The sequence below is a fragment of the Psittacula echo genome (assembly GCF_963264785.1).
Source record: "Psittacula echo genome assembly, chromosome: 3".
NCBI classification, from domain to species: Eukaryota; Metazoa; Chordata; class Aves; order Psittaciformes; family Psittacidae; genus Psittacula; species Psittacula echo.
Genome location: NC_137736.1, coordinates 83,884,433 through 83,905,607, shown reverse-complemented (window position 1 = coordinate 83,905,607; position 21,175 = coordinate 83,884,433). Strand labels below are relative to the sequence as shown.

Below are 21,175 nucleotides of genomic sequence, written 5' to 3'. Positions count from 1 at the left end.
ATTGAAAACAGATTGCTCAGAAACTTGTCCAGTCCTGAATTCCTGAAAGGATGAAACTCCACAGCCTTCTGGGCTACCTGTGCTAGTGTTTAACCATGATCGTTATTTTTTAAATTTATTTTTGAACGCTTTCCTTATCAGGTTTGAATTTCCTGTGATCCAACCTCTGCCCATTGTTTCTCATTGTTCTATTGTTCTACTGTGTACTGCTGAGATGAGTCTGTTGCTATCTTCTCTGCACTCTTCCTTAGCTAGTTGAAAAGAGTAATAATCAGGTGAGAAGGAAGGGCCTTATGGAGTACTGGGGAGCGGGAAGAAGTTCATAACCAGTGCAGAGGAGGGGGGTGTGTGTAAAGTAATTTTAAAAAATTAATTGATGGGGGAAAAAAAAAAACAAAACCAAACCTGGTGAAAAATAGTGAAGTATTTTTCAGAAGGGTATTTTTATAAAAGTAAAGATAACTGAAAATATTACAACAATCAGTAAAAACCAAGTTCTGAAAAAGTTAATAAGCTAGATACAGATGTGTGGTGTTTGTTGCTGCTGCTGTTCTTCCTGTGGCCTTGTAAGACTGCTGTAATGTAGCCAAGTATCTTTTTTTTTTTTTCCTTAAGGTAAATGTTCAAAGACATAAATTAAGAATAGGCAGAAATGTGATGAGCAGTAACTGAAAATCTAACACTTGTGCAGATCTAGAGAAATACAAGGCGACCATTTTATGTTAACTGAGTATGTATTATCAGTAAGCCAAGAGAAAGTAAACAGCTGAAAGCAAATGAGCCCTCAAATACAGTGTAAAGTACCCTAACTGCTCTGTCCAGCAGGTATCTGTAGAACAAAATCAGTGGATAATTGTAAATAACTGGAATGCAAAGCAGGTCCTCCCTGTGAATGACAGTATTTGAGAAGCATACAGAACTCCCTGCTGTCCTAAAACAGGAATGCTTTTGTCAGTGGGAAGGGGTTGCTTCACCTCATGGTGCATAACTGGCTCCTTTTTGTACCAGCATCTTTGTCCACCCTAAGAAAGAGCTAGAAAAAGACTTAGGGAGGAAAAAAAAAGAGGTTTAATTTAGTTATTACAAAGGTATTTGTGTAACTTGCAAAAATTAAAGCTGTTGCTTGTGTCATCTCTTTTTCTGACCTTCTTGTATCACATCTAATATGGATTTTTGTCCCCTTAAGCAGCTTTCCCTGGTTCCTAACAACTTGTTTTTATTCCCACAAAATTTCTTCTCCTTGACCTTGCTAAATACAGCCTTGCCTTGCTTTTATCCGTTCAGAACACAGTTGGAAAAGGTTACTTATCTCGCTGTGTCATTGATTGAGCTCTTTTTTTTCCTTTGCATGTCTCCACATTAAAAATAAATTCCAGATATTTGTTTCAAGGGTTCTTCCCATCCTGCCATCTCTATTCATCTGCTACCCATCTGTCAGTCTCTTTTACACAGAGGCTTATGCTGCCAGTTTTTGTCATCTACTTACTAAATTTTCTGAAGGATACCTCTCATTTTTTCCCCAGGCCTGAATTAAACCCTCTTGATACACAGAGATTTCTTCTTTGCCTGTTTTGGGTTTCTCCTTAGTTGTTGGTGTTTTTTTCTTTCTTTCTTTTTTTTTTTTTCCCCCTAAAACCCCCCCCAATGATTCCATAATTATAATTAAGAAAACCCTAACAAACTACTAAGCCTACTATTGTTAGGCTCCTTATGTATTAGGATCACTGTTAGTCATACTAAGCCTGTGCTCTTGCTGTTCCATCACTTCTAGTCATCACTCTCATATACCAAAATTTCTAATTTCTTTGTGAAGTTTCTAGAGGTATGGTACTGTGAGAAGTGAAAGGCACCTTATATCTGTGGTGATTTAGTTATGGTGGATATCTAATTGAGAAGTTTGAGTAGCTATTCTTGGGTTTAGGGAGCATTTTGTTGTCTTGGGGTTTGTGGTTTTTGTTTGTTTATTTTGCTTGGTTGGTTGGGTTTTTTGGGTTTTTTTTCCCTAGTGGTGTAGAACAGGTCAGGAAAGCCTAAAGCACTTACCTATCTGGTAGCTGAATGTGATCCTTGTAGCATTTTCTCTTCTGGTTACAGGGTCTTTTTCTAGGTGAGTGTTGCTTTTATTTTGTTGGGGTTTTGTGCCCTTATTTCATGTAACCTTGCAAAATATTCCTTCAGTTTAGAATAACAGCAGTAAAAATGATTGAAAGATTAGTAATTGTCTTCATAAGAAAAAGTACTCAAAGTATAACTTATATTTTAATTCACCCATACAGGTATTACCTTCCCCTTCAGATTTTTTTTCTTTTGTTTCTCACAATGTAGTAATCCACAACCTAGAAAGTTAGGAGTTAAAAATAATACTGTCTTCTGTGTCATCAGCTAGTAAATACTTAAGAGTATTAAAAGTTTCCCTTTTCCTCATTTTCATTAAAAGATAATAATTTGGCCTTCTTCCCAATCTTGGGAATGCTTAAAGGTGGTTCAGAACCAAAAGAGCTTGGTGTTATTGTATAATGAATCTTCTGAATGAATTTTGTTACTGTACTTCAAAACTGTTACCTTTGTTTTTAAACTAGTCAAAAAGGGGAGGTTAAAATTTAAATTGCCTTTACTTGCTCTTAGTTTTGATTTCATGTCTTGCAGTATAAAATGGAAAGAAAATAATGGGTTGTGTAATCCTCGTGTCATGTCTGTCCCATCCTCTGTTCCCCATCCCCAACACTGGCTGCATACTGCAGCTACATTCTCCTAATAGACTTAAGGGTATGTATGTTTTCTATGGTTTTGCCCCTTGTAGAAGATATTCCTAAGTGTTACTAGCAAAAATCTTCTTTACTCTTTATAAAATACCTTTTTTCCATGCATTTGGCTTCTATATAAATGTGCCTTTATATAGCTAAATACTGAGTCAGCCCCTTGCCTATGTCTCTTGAAGACAACCACCGTGCCTTTTGCCCAGAACAACTTGAAATTGGTATTTGAAGGGATCTCATGTTAGACCAAGACACTTGTATTTTTTTGCATATTCTCCATGGTGTGTGTTAATAAAATATTCCTATTGGATATTTCTGACAGTTATATCTATGAAGGTATGAATCTACTCAAACATGGCATAACTGTTACCGATTTCTTGTGTGGATGTGTAAACCTGCTCTTTAGGTAGATTATGGAAAGAAGAGAGAGTCAGCTATGCCTTTCATTTAGGCTTATCTTACATTATTTTTAAGCATCTTTATTGCAAATGTATCAATAAATAGATTTCCTCAAATAGCATTTGGCAGGAAGTATGATGAAGCTTTTAAAGTAATCTTTCATCTCTAAGAAATATAATGGGCAAATTTCTCTGGTCTTCTACAGCATTGCTATTGAGAACTGCAGAGTTAAGTTTTGTTAAGAGCTGGATAAAGAAATGCTTTAGGAGTTCATTGGCTTTCCACTAGACAGGGTAGAAGAATATACTTGCTGCATGATTTTTTTTCCAGACATTTAAATTTGTAGCTGTTTATCAACAGACTTTCTTTATTTTAAACTTGAGAGCCCCAGGTGACTAAGATTTTCCTATGGATTTGCTATGTGTTCTTCCCAGCAGAAATATAGAAAGTTGTGGGAACCCTGTGTATTGTCCAAAAAGTTAACATTTCACATCTTTAAGTTTCACCAGTAGAAGTAGTGTTTCAAAATAGGATTTGTGTATGCCACAGTGTACAATTAGCATTTTCTTACAATTATGAGTGGTCAATGTGTGTGTGTAGTAACAATAGTTTGTAAATTCAGTTAGGTGGCTCTTGACTCTGGTAACACAAATATTTCAAATTATTTTAGATCACATATTGATGTACCACAAAACAGTTGAAGAATTAATAAATCTTCTTGGAGTAAAAGAAGAATGTCTAATTAAAAAGTGAGCACTCAATTCTAGGCTAAGGTTGTCAAAGCTTATTATGTACTACAGTTTCTCTCTCTCTGTTTTTTTTTTTTTTTTTTTCCTTAAGTGGTTTAATGTTAGGTAGAACTGTAGAATCACAGAATGGATTGGGTTGTGTCGTGGTTTAAGCCCAGGCCATAAATTAGAACCACGCAGTCTACTTCCCCCCCACACCTTTCTTCCCCCCACTCCTGGAGGGACGGGGAGGAGAATCAAACGAATGCAACTCCCATGGGTTGAGATAAGAACAGTTTAATAACTAAGGTATAACACAAATCACTACTGCTACCACTAATAGTAATAATGATAAAGGAAATAACAAGGGAAGAGAATACAACCGCTCACCAACTGGTACCTCGCCCCCCACCCCACAGTGATCCAGCCCTTCCGGGGACTCTCAGTTCTATATCCTGGGCATGATGTGCTGTGGTATGGAATACCTCTTTGTCTAGTTTGGGTCAGGTGTCCTGCCCCTGCTTCCTCCCGGCTTCTCCTCCTCCTCTCCTTGCTGGCAGAGCATGAGACTCACAAAGTCCTTGGTCAGGGTAAACATTCTGACCAGCAACTGAAAACATCGGCTTTATCAGTATTATTCCCAGGCCGAAAGTCAAAACCACAGCGCTGCACCAGCTACTAAGAAGGAGAAAAACTGACTGCTTCTGCTGAACCTAGGACAGGTTGGAAAGGACTTTAAGATAATCTAGTTCCACTTCCCCTGCTGTGGGCAGGGATGCTTCACCCTAGACCAAAGGTCACCCAAGGCTCTGTCCAACTCAGCCTTGAGGGCTGCCAGGGATGGAGCATTTACCACTTCTTTGGGCAACTTGTTCCAGTGCCTCATCACCTTCACAGTAAAGAACTCCTTCCTTATAACAGACCTGAACTTCCCCTGTTTAAGTTAAAACCCATTACCCCTTGTTCTGTTGCTACAATCCCTGATGAAGAGTCTCTCTCCGGTATCTTTCTAGGCATAGCTACAAAACATAGGAAACATAATAAATAGGAAACATAATCGGAAAGCTTTTGGCTTAGACACCATTCAGAAGTTCTAACGAGGCAAATGAAAATTACTTGAAGATTCGTGATTATTGTCTGGTACCTAACCTTTGTCTACGTCAAAATGTGTTACTCTATCACAGTTTGAAAGGATTCTTGGGTTGGTTTTTTTTTTATTTTTTGAAAGAACGCCTTAAAAGGTGCACCTACTGAAATACGTATCTTGTGTCTCTGTGCTCAAAAGGCCAGAGAAGATCATAATTTTTTTGAGTTGCTGAAAACTAGCATTTATCAATAAAACATGGGGATTTTGTGTGGGTTTTTGTCACTACAGTTTATTCAGTTTTGTTTATTAAAACTTGAACCTTGTTTATTCTCCTTAAATTTTTTAAAGTATGGGTTGTTGCAGTGTATTTCATATCATAAATATTCTGTTATGCTTCTAAAAAAGATAAGTATATGAGGCTACTCATTTAATATTCTATTTTTTTCTTTTCCAGTTTCTCAAACAGTTAGGTATACATCCTGACTGGCAATTTGTAGATGTTTATGGTATGGAACCAGAACTGCTTAGTATGGTGCCAAGACCTGTCTGTGCAGTGCTACTTCTCTTTCCAATAACAGAAAAGGTAAATGTTTTTTTTAATAATCAGCTAATCACTTTTGTTGTAAATGAAATGGACATGAACAGTTCAAATCTGATACTTTTGGTATCATAATAGAATCAAGATGAGACTCAAACTTTATTCAAGAGACTTCTTTATTAGAAACAACAAAATGCTTCCTTCAGAACCTTCTTTTGGTAATCTTGCATGTATGTTTCCAGTTTTTTTCAAGTTGGAGTGGGAAAAGCTGATTCAGAAGCACAGAGAAATGTGTTTCAGGTTTCTATTACAGTCAGTTGAAGACTATTTTTTGTTAAATATGCACTATGAAATGGCTCAGTTTGGCTACTTTTAGCAGAAAGCTACAATAGCATAGGCAAAATAAGAGGAAGGATGTACCTAGCTATATCAAATGCAACTGTGTTTTGAGGTTTTGTACTGTTGCACTGACCAAACTTCAATTCACTTTCAGTTCAGTCATCATTACCAATATGGCTTTTGCTTTTTGAACACATGGGGCGATCTAAGATGAAAGAGAATCCTGCCCTTCCTTTCTACTCTATGTTAAATTTTAAAATACTTGATTTGGGTAAATCATGTCTGTTTATTTTTCTTCTCATATGCTTCTGCAAGGAGAAGACATCCGTCTTACGTATCTTCTTCAAGTATCACATAGGTTGAAGTGTATGATTTATATTAATATTTCAATTTATGAAACTCTAACATGATTGTAATAAGGTCTTCCAAAGAGGTGAAACTGCCCAAACTTCTTCCTTTGAATGTATATCTCAGAAAGACTGTATGACTTATAAGGAAAAAGCAGTTAGCTATTAAAGCTTAACTTCTGTAACAGACCCTGTTTAAATAGAGAGAAGAGTGACTCTTGCTCTTTAGGTCCTGTGAGCTTTTGCATTCTCAGTTTCTTCAAAACAGCAGGCAGTCCTTTTCAGGCATGATTTCAGCCACCTTGATAGTTTTAAATTTAAGCAAACTCTTAACTGTCTTCACCTGTGCTCAGGAAATCTAATTTCTGTCACCTTTAAGGTGATGGTTTGTGTGCTGTGGTTTTTGCCTGGCTTCTTGAGCTACAGGTATGAGCTCCTTCTGTGACTGTCATTTTTCTCTTGCATTGCTGCCTTGCAAACTTCCTTTCTTGGAAGGGACCATCATCGCACTGGAAGAAGCAACCTTCCTCTTGTTCCAGAAGGTGTATCTGATTTCATCAAGAAGCATGTCAAAGAGAAACAGATAAACAACATATGCTCTGTTGTGTTGGTCAGTCAAATTTGACCACCAGCCAAATTTTTGAGATTTTCCCCAGCATGTAAATCTAGCAGAGACATAAAGGACACCTGTCTCTATCAACTGTGCAGCCTGAGTGTGTGAAGGCCAAATCTTTAATGTGAAGTCCCAGTGTTCTGAAGCTTTTGTTGTTCAGTATGAACTCCACAAGACTCTAGAGCATTATTTTATTTCTGGAGTAATTTTCTCCTCCTCAGTCTCTCTTTCAATATAGCCAGTATATTCTGCTTTTATTTAATTATTATTTGTTTTTCTTGGCTGGGTCTACATTTATAAAAGTGTGCCTCAATTAATTTTTTTGCCCTTATAAATACTTTTCTATTATGTCTTTGTTGGTCTGTCTAGAAGTTCATTTTTTTCATGATTCTTATAAATCAATTTGCTTAAACTTGCATTTAGGGCAAAATACTTTTCTTAGCATACAGATGGTCTTCGGGTTATTGTCCAGTTTAAAGGTCAATGACTTTCTTAGTCTGTATTGTAGGTTCTATGCAAAGTGAATACTGTGAGCGTTGTGCATTTTGGGCGTTGTCCAATGAATACATGTATGATGGGATAGTTTGGTTTAGGAGGGACCTCTTGAGGTGATCTGCTGTAACCCTTGCTCAAAAATGTATTTTCAGTATTCTCAACATTTGCATATTTATTTTTGCCATGGATTTCATTGTTGTTGATAGGGAGTAAATGGCAGCTATATTGTATATATTGTCTACAGTCTCTAATCTGAACTTTGGTCCAACTTCATAGACATCAGAAATTTTTTTCTCAGTTAAGGCTGTTTAATTTGTAGTTAAGTGGTGTCAAATTAAAATGCTTTGTAAGTGCTCTTACTATTCCTTAGACCTTTCAGACCGGCTGCAAGCGTGGAATCATGACACTGGAAAAATTTCTTGTTTCTCTTTGTCACTGATGGTACACAAAGTCTGAGAAAAAATTCTCATGGGTTTTCAGGGAGAGTTCCTTGATAACATTGTGCGTTCAAGGTTAGCTTTTGTCATACTTCTATAAAAAGCACATCTACTTTAATATTTTTTTTGCCTCCAAAAGTACCTAGTAAAAGGTAAAGGAGGAAGAAAGAACAACGCTGGCTGGAATATTTGCAGTTTTCCTTCCTCCCCCCCCCCCCCGTTTGAGATGAAAATCTTTTAAATAATAACAAAAAACAAGCAAAAAAACCCAAACCTGCCCCTCCCCCAAGAAACACAAATAAAAACCCCACAAAACCGACACACTATTGTACAGTAGAACAGATTTTAATCAGTTATGATCTTTACAAAACAAATACTTTATATTGTTCAAAGTAAATTCTTTTACTAAGAATTGAAACGTTCACTTTATGAATGTGGCTTTTGAGGGACCTGTTTTGGGGCCATGAGCTTTATATAAATTTTATTTTATATTCCTGGAAAAAATGAAATGTAAAAACGTAAAAAATGTAAAAAAGAAAAAATTTGTAAGAATGCTTCAGGCTGGTTGAACACATGAAGTATTATGGTTTGCTAGTACTTTGAGACCTCTGTCCTTAAAAGCTTTTTGTTGGATTGAAGAGAGGCAGTGACAAGTGCTCAGATCAAAAAACTATTTTGAACTTTTTTGAAATTATGCTAGAGAACAAGTGTTAAAAATGGTATTTCACGCGTGACTTGCTTTTGGCTAGTGACAAGGCACTTGTTTGAGAAACAGTATAGAGCTGTTTAGTTGAGTTAGTTTACATAAACTTGTTAGACCACTTTAAGTATTTCAAGTTACAGGTTGAGTTTTGGTTTTATTAGTTACCTCGTGCTTTATTTAATTTATTTTTGCTTGAATAATGTAGCCAGTATCTATTTGTGCTATTTGTGAAATGTCTGTAACTTTCCTTCTAGTATGAAACCTTCAGAACAGAAGAAGAAGAGAGAATAAAAGCTAAGGGGCAAGATGTCAAATCATCAGTATATTTCATGAAGCAGACCATTAACAATGCTTGTGGAACAATTGGGCTAATTCATGCTATTGCCAACAATAGAGATAAAATGAATTTTGGTAAGTTTGAGTTGCGGATTGTTAGTTGGTTGGTTTTTTTAACTCTGCTGGCTTTTCCCTTTTTTTTTTCCTGTTACCTGTGGGGAGGCATGGAAGGAAGGATACATTTTGTACTGTTTTCTCTGAATATAACCGTTCAAAAAGGACAATCTCTATTCCAAGAGCATTTCTCCCTATAATTATAAAACCAGTATTTCATGCTAATCCACAAACTAAAGCACTCAAAACATTGCAAACTGGTAGCAATTCCTCGTGCAGTCAGCCTGCAGTGTCTTAAAGATGCGATGTAATTCTGTCTTTACCTCTTTTGTTGAATATAAGCATTTTGTAAACTTTGAATGAAGTTGGAGTTAAAGCATGGCTTATAATTATGTCTTTCTCATCTTTTTTTTTTTTTTAAGAAACCAATTCTTCACTGAAAAAGTTCCTAGAAGATTCATTATCTATGACTCCTGAAGAGAGGGCCAAATATCTAGAAACTTACGAAGTTAGTATCATGTGTTTTTACTTTTATTTAAAGTAGTGTAAGAATTACTTGCGTTAGCAGATACTGTCCTTTGGACTTGATCCAGTGAAGCACTCTAACAATTTGATTTTACATGTGAGCTTCTGATCAGTTGCTACAAAGCAAACCCTGCTTTGGTAGTTTATAGTGTTCCTGCCTGCCCATAGCTCAGTCAGCAGAATGGATTTTGTCAGTGTTCCTCATCCATATTAATTCACTGGCTTAGTTTAAAATTAGTTTGAAATGGATGAGAAATGTGTACATAATCTTTTTGGAGGCTCAGGATGCAGTTTAATGGTCAATTTAAGCTGATACGGGGCTGAAAGGACAGTCCTTCTGCCGCCTCCCTTCATTTGTACCTTCTAGTCATTTCTCTTCGGCTATAGCTATTTGGGGCACACAAAGAGCTGATTTGGCTGAAATCAGTCTCTTTCCCCCACCATCCCAAACAATTAGATGAGCTAGCTGGTAGTGTGGTTAGCCAGATCATTAGTGCTGTTTGAAAGGATGTGGCAAAAATATCTGGTCAGTAGTGGAAGGGGAGAATGCTGGTGTTGCTCCTGACGGTAATGGTGATCCTCTCTCAAAATGAAAATCTTAATGATTTTCTAATCTGAGTTCCATTAAAGCTTACTGTGAAGCCCTCAGGAATATGGATGTTACCATGTGGTTGAGGGAAGTAGTAACAAACAGAAACAGCGGAGGTTTGATGACATTTTCTGTAGAAATGTTGGACACAAGATGTCTAATCAAAGCTTCTGTCTGAAGTATTTTGTCTGCTGAAGAAGTAATATGTACCAAAACCACTTGCTTATAATAATTTCTGTGTGTAAAAGTGCCATTGCAAACTGTATTTGATTTGAATTGACTAATGAAAATGAAATATTGGTCTTCTGAGATCCTTGGAAGTAGAGTTTATTTGTTTATTAAATTACTATTTATTGCAACCACTAAACAAAAATAGTTACATCTATGGTATTTGATCAAATGAAGAGCATACGGTGATTCTTAAAACACTGAAAGTTTCTCCTTTAAAGTCTGATTGAAATATATTTTAATTTTAGGCTATTCGTGTCACTCATGAATCCAGTGCCCATGAAGGTCAGACTGAGGTATTCATTTTTTAAAGAAATCTTTGTTAATAACTACTTTGAGTTCAATATAATTGAAATGAAAATAATCTTGTATTAAAGGTTTACACTGAAATGGAGATCATTGCTTGGTTTGCAGTATTGTGTCATTAGTCAAAAATGAGGGCACAAAATCAAATGGCATAGTTGGGGGAGAAACCAAACTTGAAGCTTGTTTATATGTTTTGTTTGGTTTTTTTGGTTTGGGGTTTGTGTACTTTGGGATACTTTTTAAGATTTTATGTAACATGGATGAGCTTTTCAACCTTCATTTCAAACAGCTGGTAATATTATTTTTAATGAAAGGTGAGGTTTTGGTGTGGTAAATCTGTAGGCAGGACTGTAAGATCCATAGTAATCATACAAGGGGAACCAATATTTTCTGAGGGTCTGAAAAGTTTTTCTTAAGGAAAAGAAATAGTACAATACTTGGTGTGCCACTATGTGTGTGCTGTTTGTATACAAATACTAATTCAGATAAATTCTCACTAATACATATCTTTATAAGCTTTTATCCCTCAACAGACTGGGGGATAAAACCCCCCAAGCCCCACAAAACAACAAAAAAGAAACCCCAGAAACAATGAAAAAAATGTAGAATAAATATAAACTTAACAGTCCATATTGTTCTGCTTCAGTCATACTAAGGCAGGTTTCCTTCTTTCTGGTTCAGATCTCAGTATTTGTTCTACAAAAAGAAAATTTATTGGTTTTTGTTTGCAGTGCTTTGTTTGACAAAGAGAGGAGCCCTCCTCTGTTTGGCTGAGACTCCAGTGGCTCATCTGCTTTCTTTTTATTTTTTTTTTCCGTGTAGTAGAGTAGGTGAGGTTTTCTTTCTTCATATGCCTTGTGCAGTGTTTTTTAAACAATGCAGGAGAAAGCAAAGCAGTCCTTTCTGTTCACTCTTGCCACACCATCATGAAATGAAAATTGTTTTAACCGTTTCTGTTACAAATACTTCACTTTGTGTGTGATGGTTTCTTTAAAAAAAAACACCACTCTTAACTCTTTGTCCAAATGAATCAAAGGTTCTGCATTTCAAGAAGAAACTTCAGAACAAATTCTTATTTCTCTTCCTTTTCTAAGGGAGAGACTCAAAAAGAAAATCTGGTCTGTTTTCTTTATAAATTAGTCCTTTTCTAGCTATTCTTAGCAAGCTTAGTAAGAAAGAGGCAATGGAGATTATTCCCACAAGTTGCTGAAGACTGAATCTCTTCCTTAGATCTTTGTGAAAGGGAAAAGCTTCTTTAGTTATTTTGATGTACTGTGACGTTCATCCATGGAATGGTTTGTGTATGGGTTCCTTTGGCAGAAATTATGGAATGTTTGGGAAAGAAAATGCAAGACTTCGAGATTCCTGAGAGTCTTCATAAAGATTCAGGAAGCATCTAAGTGGTGATGGAATCTCCTAGTAAGGGACAGTTAACTTCTTGAACTCCCACAAGTTAATTTGTTTCCTGATCAAGAGAACCACAATACAAAAGACTAATAATTGTGTGGAAAGGTGAAGACTTTTTTTTTTCATAATAAAAATTTACAAGATTGTTTTAGCAGCCATGTCTAAACACAAATATTGAATAGGTAGTTTTCCCGCCGGACATTTATTATTCCATTTTGCATAGTTAAATCTGGAAGTAATTAAATATGGATATTCCTTAGACTGGTAAAAGAACTTTTTCCTGTCTTTCTGTTTCCAAATTTGAAACAGTACAATGGCTGAATACATGTCCTAGGACCATTTTTCAGAATAGTTCTGATCCATCAAAACAAGGAGGGAAGAAATAAACAAGTTATCTCACTGGAACATCTACTTACCTGAAGATCCTGCCCTACTGCACTGTGGTTAAATTGGCATCAAGGCCTCCACTTTCATCTGTATAGGAGGATTTGCTTTACTTTAAAGTACAGTTTTTCTTAAGCAAAACAATCTGAAATGTGAATATGCTGGGAAGTGTAATTGACAGTTGGAGTGAGTTAATCTGCTAGTCTTTTTCTTTCTAATGGTACACTTTAAATGTTGCTGTATACCTCTTCATGTAGTGGTAGAGGGATTGATGAACAGCGTGCTCTTGAAGATGCTGAAGTTAGCATATGCAGGTCATGCGAGGATGTTAGCTTGTCCTGCAGGGTAAGTTGATAATTTCTAGTACTTTTGGTGCGAGAGATAAGAGAATCCCATTCCTCTTGCATACTCGTTATTGCTACGGTTACTTTCCTGAGAATTTGAATTTCCTGTCAGAGCTGGAAAAGAAAGTGTTTGACCTTCTCTGACTCTGTTGGGTTTTTGTCCTCCCCTCATCCATGACTCCTCTCCCCCAAGAACAGCCAAGGCATTTTGCATAGAAATCTTTCCTTTGAATACAGTTGTTTATGTAGTTGCTTAATGATAGTAAGTGCTGTATCTATGTGAGCAAAAGGTCCTCTTACAGAATTAAAGATTAAGAAAATGTGCAGCCTGCTCTTTTAGGATAATTAACTTGGCTTGTGTGCTTCCTAAGAATAGCCTACTGTGTGGATAGTTCTGTCCCTTGAGTAGGTATTGCATGGTGCTGTCCACTTGAAATCTTCTGAAAATGTTGCTAAACTCAACTGTGTTAGAGTAACTTCCAAAAATGGAATGTATGGCAGTCAGCTTTGCTGATTTGGGTAAGAGACTTTAACTGCTTTCAAGAATTTATTCTTTCCTTCCACCATGCAATCAGACCACCAAGATTAAAGTAAAATCTTGTGGAATTTTGAGATGTAGGTGGTTTAAAAATAGCAGAGAATGCAGAGAGTTCTGATACCTTTTTTTTTTTCTCTTGGCTCTCATTTCTCAGATATCTGAGGGTTCAGCCTTCAGTGCTTCTACGTAAAGCCTTTATTGGTTGATTGCTCCTGGCAGTCTTGCTAAGTCGTCTCAATTTTTTTTTTTTTATCCTCTCAGGGATACTTGATTTGTGTAATATACTAGTGGATTTTCTGCTTTTGCTTCTGTTCCATGTGTGTATTTCAAATCTGAAAATAAAGCAGGTTTATCTAGAAATAAAAGGTTAGAGGTAATACAGTAAAGCAATGCTATCTTTCTGATATCCCTGTACTTCATCTTTTCATCTTGTCTGGTTTGTAGGATTTGTTTCTGTTTTAGGATAATCTGTAATAAGTTTTTTAACTATGTTTTGAAAAAGAGTTATATTTAAAAAATATTTAACAGGGTATTATTTATGTAACTTTAATATTTGTGGACTGCTAGATTCTACATTTCAGTTAGTGGTTGCTGGATGAGAAGAGTTACAGTGATCAGTTTGCTTCTGGGATTTATTGTTAATGTGCAGTCTATTTAAATGAAGCATTAAGATGAATTGCTAAGAAAATGAATTGAAGCTGAGAGCTATAGTGTTCTGCCTTGATGGGTGCTTTAACAGCCTTCCTAAGTTTAATTGCTGTGATTAACTTACCTAGTTTCAAAAAAGCAAAGCAACTCACCTCACAAAAAAATCCCAACCCAAATCCTCTTTTATGGGCCATCTATAGACTGGATTAGAACTGAGTATTTTGGGGAGATTTTTTGCTAGTAAATTATGTGAGGTTTTTAATGACGTTTACTGAAATTAAATTATTCGAATATTTTTTTAAAAATAGAGAAAGGTGGGTGTTGGGTTGTTGGTTTTTTTTTTTCCACCATCCAAAGAGATTGTATTTTAGGAACAGTTAAGCAGTTTTAATTTTGTTAATTCATTTCAGGTTTGCAAATTAAAAGGGTTATAAATTTGGGCTTCCGCTACAGGCAGATTTTGGGCCAGGTTTGATTCAGTTTATATGTTAGGACTCATAGATGCTGTGGCTCCATTTAAAATTACTTCCATAGCAAGCAATAAGATCTGGGAATAATTCCACTGAAGTGCGGTGTTATTTGCAAGGGTGGGTTGATTCTGGTCCCATATTTGAGTATCATAATGAGGGCAATTAATCTAAGACTCTTGTAACAGTCTTTCTGTTAAATTTCATGCTGCTAAAGCGTACACTTTCTCAAGTGACAGGTATTTCATATCCAAAGTTGCCAAAAAAAAGAAGATCTAGGTCTTTACAATAAAGCTTTGTGGATCCAGCTTGCTCTCCTTACCATGTGTTAGCTCCTGAAAGGCAGCTATTGCTGAGACTAGAATAGTTGTCAGCTACTCAAGATCCTCTTTATTTCATAGCACTGATCAGGGTTAGGTTCATGTTTTGTGTTGGGTTTTTTTTGTTTTTTTAATTTTTATTTTATTTCGATCTTGGGTTGCTTTCTATCAGAACAATCATAGTAACTTTTCTAGTAACAGATAAAAAATCTGAGGGTAGAGTTTTCTGAAAGCAGGAAAAATGTCATTACATGAGAGACTTTTAGGCCTAGAGTCTTTTGCAAAGCAAGTAGCCTTTTTGAATTTGGAGTTGGGGAAGAAACTTATTTTGCATCCTGCCTACCAATTTTCATTAATTATAAAAACTTCCTGTATTTTTTCTTGAAAGAGTTGGAAAGGAGGAAAATGGAAAGGCACAGTTGTTATAGAAATAAAGCAGAAATTGGTAGAAATTGTTTAACTCACTTAAGCACTGATATGCTTTGATAGCTTGAGGGAAGTTATTCCAGTTAGAAAGTATTATCTGTAATGATTCTTGAAATGAATGACCTTTTTAGTATGTGAATGTAATAATGTCAGTAGCAAGATTTTTGTTCTGCTCTTGTATTACTGACATCCATATCCACTGCTTTGCAACTATGCTTTATTACAGCTCAGTTCTACAGTAAGGAAAATGGAGAGCTATACCATATCAGTCTTTAAAAAAGTACTTTGTTGGCCTTTAGTCAAGGAATTAGAACTAGAGGATAATCTGTATTCAATTTCTGCATTTCTAGTGGCTTTGACATGCCTAAGTCTTGCTCAAGGACTATCCTGGTAATAGTATCTGAAGTTTTAGCCAGGTGTATGTGTGTGTCTGTGGTTATTGTAATCATTCTAGATTGTCAGACTATCTACAGTATCTTCTGTCTTCCATCAGCTTCCCAAACAGCTTCCTGAAACTGCTCATCTTATAGACTTGTAGGAGCTAATGGTGGTGCAGAAGTGTTAGGAGCCCACTCCTGTGAAGAGAGGAGAAGGCTTAGCAGACTATACATAGATCAGCGTTTGCTTCTGTGCACAGCAAATACTCAAATAGTTGTGGTGTTAAGTAATTGGCAGGCTGTTTGTGCAACATCAAGATACTACTAACTGCTGACAAATGGCTTTCCATATCACTTTTTGTTATAAAGTTCAAATGATAGAGTGAACTTTTTATTGTGTCTTGTGGTACTTGCGGCATATGGAACCACTTTTGTGTTAGTGGATAAAATATTTTTGGACAGGGGAGTTTTAGCATGGTTTATGCATTACTGCTTAGCAGAATATGATTTATGGTCTTTGGGAAGTTGACTTCTTTTAAATGTTACTACAACACAGCTCAAAATAATGTTTCAATCAAGCAAATAAATGTAAGTGAAATGGCCACTTGAAATACCTGTGTTAGATATTGGTTAGAGGAATAATAAGAGTTTGGTTGTGTTCATGGCCTAAATTTGCAGGAGAAAATTAGGAGTTCTCAAATTCCTGGTTTTCCTTTCTTATCCTTAGAGGCTATTGAGACAGTACAACTAAATGAAGTTTAACCTACAGTATTTCAGTTACTAGTTATTATGGAAGAGAGAACTGCAGTATAAAATATATCAACTATTTCAGGGAGCACAGAGAATACTGCCTTGGGTTCTGTAACTCCTCCTGAGGTTTTTTTGTTTATTTGGTTTGGGTTGTTTGGGATTTTTTTAATACACTTCATACGTCTATTTACCAACTGACAGCTTTGACTACTAGAACTATATGTTGAGCTAAATGAGGCTCAGAACTGAGCAAACTGAGGTGCTGCATCTGGGCTGCCATTTAAATTGAAACAACATTCCTGCACCTCATTAGGCCTCTGTCAAGAATATTTATGGTGGAAAAACTAGCCTTTGAAAATCTAAATTGGTGGTTGACAGTATAAAAATCCCAAGAAAGAACTGGTCTCAGATGTTCACAAAAACCTGAAGTACTTGTGCACATCAGTATGTTTACTTAGATAAACTTTTTGTTCACAAGTATGATCAGGAATATTATTAACATGGATTGAACTTGGCAGCCACTAAAAAAAGCTACCACAGCTTGATTCCTTCCTTAACTCAAACCATAACTGCAAACTGTAGTCTGTAAACTTGTTTAGTGTGTCTTGAGTACTGTAATCTTCCTTGGAATGCACCAAGTTAGACTTTGATCACAGTAACAGTCGTTAACATTGGCAAGAACTAAGTGGAGTCAGTGCACTCTGTTCTCAACTGCTATAAAATTTGAACTTTCAAAGATCCTTGGTTCCCTGGGGCATTACAATTTATTGTTAAAGAAGCATCATAAGGGAGCTTCCTTTTCACTCCTGCCAAGAACATATGGTGGGATTTTTTTTCCTAAAACATCCCATATTCCTCAGTGTTTCTTCTGAATAACCCATAGTCTTGTAAAGAAGCATTTGCATCTCGGGACAATATCAAATCAGTTATATAACTGTTTCTGATTTTTGTTTAGCTTAGCATTACAGAACAAGCATGTAATCTGCCCTCTAAAGGCAATGAAGTTGCCTAAAAATGTTAGCTATAGCTTTTTCTCTTTTACAGCCTACACAGTAGAAGTATAAAAATGGGCTTACTAGAATTATGTGAGCATTTTGGAAATGATACTTGATTAGTTTTTAACTCATTGCATTGCTATGTTATTTAATGCATCAGGGTTTGATACATGCATCAATCTGATTTATAAGCAATTTTACTGAGCAAATAACTAATAAGGTATTAATACAGTGTTGCTCTGAATTGTTATTCTGGGTCTTATGCTTAACTGTAAAATCTGTATGAAATAACTCTGATTCCTAGGATGGAATGTAACTATAGAGGATATTCGCACCCATAAAGCAGCCCATGAATTTAAATAACAAGTATATAAGAAATAAAAAGTGAAAGTAACAAAATGTTTCTGCGGTTTTGCATCCAACATCTCTATCAACCAACTGCCATAAGTTTTGGTTTGTGGTTTTTTGGGGGGGGTTTTTTAGTTTGCTTTTTTTTTTTGTTCTGCATCTCTGCAATCCGTAACATCTCCAGTGCTGTGCTTACACTATTTGTGTAAGAGACCGCAGGCAGCAGGCTCTAACCATCTGTTTGCTCACTGGAATTTTAGCAGGCTGAGCGTGACAGATGATGGTTGAGTTGACATTCAACCCCTTTCCCTCAGGCAGAAGAGAAACTGATTTGGCTCTCTGTTTTATTCTTTACCCAACCACTAATTTGGGAGAATAAAAATTATAAGAACTTACAATCCTTAGGTCTGCCCCAACATTTTACCACTATGGCTGAAGGTAGACAGTGGGCTAAAACTACTTGGAGGATTGATGTTGCATCAGCAGACTTTGCTCAAGGAAGGACTTTGCTCTAAAAATATACACTCAGAGTGATTTGGATGGGAAAGGACCTTAGCACCATCTTCCAACCCACCTGCTGTGGACAGGGACACCACTCGCTAAACTGGGTATGCAACAATGCTGTTCAGTTTATTCAAGAAAAACAAACCTTGCAGAGGGAAAGCTGTTCAAAAAAAATTAGTTAATTTAGGTTTTGGAGAGCTCCCTAACCTTTAGAACTTTTTTTTTTTTGTAATTTCACTAATCTTTGATCACAGAAGTCACCATTGTGATAATCTAGCTTGACTTTTGCCTAACATAGCCCATAGAACTGAAGTTTAGGTCTTCAGAGAGAGATAAGGTATCACTAATTTTGATAAGATTTCTTTTTCCCCTCTCCCCCCTTTTTTTTTTTTTTTTCTGGGTGCTCTGATCTCACCATTTTTGTCATCCTAAGCTCTGTCTTCACCCATGTCTATCAAAGTAATACTCTTGGGATACTGTCCATTCTTAATCATGGATTAAACTGACATGGAGAATACTATAAAGCTTTTATTTTTACCAGCTGCTGAAGCACTAATCAAACTTACTGGGGCAGCAGTTGATTGGCTAGCAAATGTAGTTTAAAAACTGTAGTCTCTGTTTCAATACATATTAATGCTGATAATTGTATTGTTGATAAAAGAAGTTGCAATGAGGAGTGGAGTTTATGAACCTTAACTTCCTAAGAATGTGCATGTTGTGCAGGCTTTTGTCGAATGTAAGGAAGTTCTGGTTAGGAGCAAGGCTTTTCTTGCAGTCAAAATGTCTCATTGGTGTGAATTCTGTGGTGTTGGAGATGAGCACGTGAAGCAGCTTTGGCCTCTGTGGAATACTTCTTTTGTCTGGCTGCTTATTTTAGAAAAGCTTGAAGGAACTTAGTGTGTCTAAAGATTTCACCACCAGCACCAAAACAGGCTTCAAATGCTGTTAAAAGATTAAAAACACTTGTGAAGGAAGGAGAGAATTTTCTCAGACAGTATGATGCATAGATTTAAGTTGCATGTGAAAAAAACTGCTAACGGTAATGACTTCTAAGGAATAAAAACACTGTTGCACTTTGAACTGTAATACAGACCCTTTAAAACACTGTTTAATTCAATAATGAGTAATTACTTCAGCACAACAAAAAAAGCCTCAAAAGGTGGCAGGGAAAAATTATATATATTAAGTACATTCTCTCTGATTATAATCTTAAAAAGAATAACTTATTTCTCATTTGTCTGGAAAAGTTGGACCTTTTATTGTCACTTCAACCCTCCCCCATCTCTACTACAGGGCTTAGTGTATGGGAACTGTATAATGAGGCCACAAACGCGTTGTTGGGAGGAGTTATTGCACACTCATGGATTGACTCAACTGAGCAGCTGCAGAACATGTGGCAGAGCCTCTGATCCCAGTCCTGTGCATATGAAACAAAAGACATGCCTAAAAGTATTGTATTCCCTTCCTGTTTCCCAAGTTTCCAGTGGTGTTGGTGTACAGTTAAAGCTCATTTCATCTCTGGCCCAGTCCAACTAGCGTTTCTTTCTACACAGTGACACAAGCTCAAAATGGAGGAAAGAAGAAAGCAACAGTCCTAGCATAGTTTGTCAACTGATAGACAGGGAAGCTTCCTGCAGAGGAAGAGCATGGGCTTGAACTTCCCCTTGAAAAAAGTTCTGAACTTGAGCTTCCAGATAGATGACTTTTTGTAACCACTAACAAGTTAATCTAATAAATATTTCATCTTTGGAAAAAATGGCCGTGCAGTACCAGACACCACTTCGTCCTGTCAGGTCTTCAATGCATTAGACAAGGTACTAAGGTACTTTGCTGGATTGGGTTCCCCAGACAAGATGAGCAGACAGATCCCTGCGTTTAGAACCTGACAGGTTTGGGCATGAGCCAAATCATGAGCTACTCAGCACAATCAGACTTCTGCACTTTTAGTTGCACTGAAAAGTACAGCTCTTGGTGTCTAGCAAACTTTATAGGTGTTTCTTTTAGATCTTAGACTTAAATGGCTCTAGGCCTTAATAACAGCTATTTATAGGATTGAGTTTTAGATTGGGGCAGATAATAATTGCTTGAACATACTTCTGGACCTACTCCATGAAGCTTTTAGCTTGTTTATAAAGTATTTTTTGCATTACAAACCATAAATGTAATGTGCTTGCTGGTTTATAGGACAATAATACTCAATTTTATTTCGGGGATTTTGTTTTACCACTTCAGATACTTGACCTGCTGCAATTTTCAGCACAGAAATAAGTTCCTCTGATCTTTTTCCTCTTGTGAAGTTAGTCTAATTCTCTCTTCTCTTCAGGTTCTAGTTGTTAATAAGTCTTGCTTAAATAGTGTCTCAAGTCTCTCATGATTTGTCTTCCACATTTTAAATTAAATGTGAAATGTATGACTTTGTATCCTTTATTTGGAGATGTGTATTCAACATTAATTTCATATTAATATTGGCATGTAATTATGTGGTTTTTTATTTAATATTCAGTTAGAAACTTCAATTGACACAGCTTAATTCATGCTTATTATTGAAGCAATGCATGGAATTTTATGGCTATTGATTGCAACCTTGTTAATTAGACATTATCCAGTATTAACTTTGCTTTTCCAGAATTCCTATATACAGTCTGTTTAAATTTCACTCATACAAATATGTATGAGTGAGCAAAAGTATATTTTCAGTGTGGAGGAAATTTATATTTGTCTTTGATCTCACTAGGGGACCTACTAATACAGGAAATAAAAGATAAAGAATTTAATAAATGGAATTTAAAATGAGGACAAATACTGACCTAGAAATACTAAAATATTAGTTGCTTTAACCTCCATTCTAGATTATAATTTCAATTTTGAGAACTTAAAGTCTTTTCTGGTCTGTTTACATTCACACGGGGTGTTTTTAATATATTCTCATTATTTTAGAAATATTAGCCAGAAAACAAGTAAGTGCAATCATTAAGAATGTTAAAAGTCAAGAATTGTGGTAAAAATGGTGAAAAAGGTAAAAAAGGCTTTATAAAAAATGTCTTCCAATATTCTGGTTATCCCTGTACCATTAAAGAAATATTAAATTTAATAATATTCAAAGTCTTATTAATGGCTTCATAATAATTACATCAAGAAGGTTTTTAAAGACCAGAAGTATACAGTTTAACAGATTCCAGTCAATGGA

At 36.0% G+C, this 21,175-nt stretch overlaps 1 protein-coding gene across 1 annotated transcript in view; it reads left to right on the top strand.

Annotated features, from left to right (window-relative positions):
• Positions 1-21,175, top strand: part of UCHL3 (ubiquitin C-terminal hydrolase L3) — a 45,155-nt gene that overhangs the window by 7,453 nt on the left and 16,527 nt on the right. Inside the window, exons 3-6 of the mRNA XM_080612945.1 lie at positions 5,425-5,553; positions 8,697-8,853; positions 9,255-9,340; positions 10,423-10,470. Coding sequence (XP_080469071.1) covers positions 5,425-5,553; positions 8,697-8,853; positions 9,255-9,340; positions 10,423-10,470 — 420 coding nt within the window. The remainder of the gene's footprint in view (positions 1-5,424; positions 5,554-8,696; positions 8,854-9,254; positions 9,341-10,422; positions 10,471-21,175) is intronic.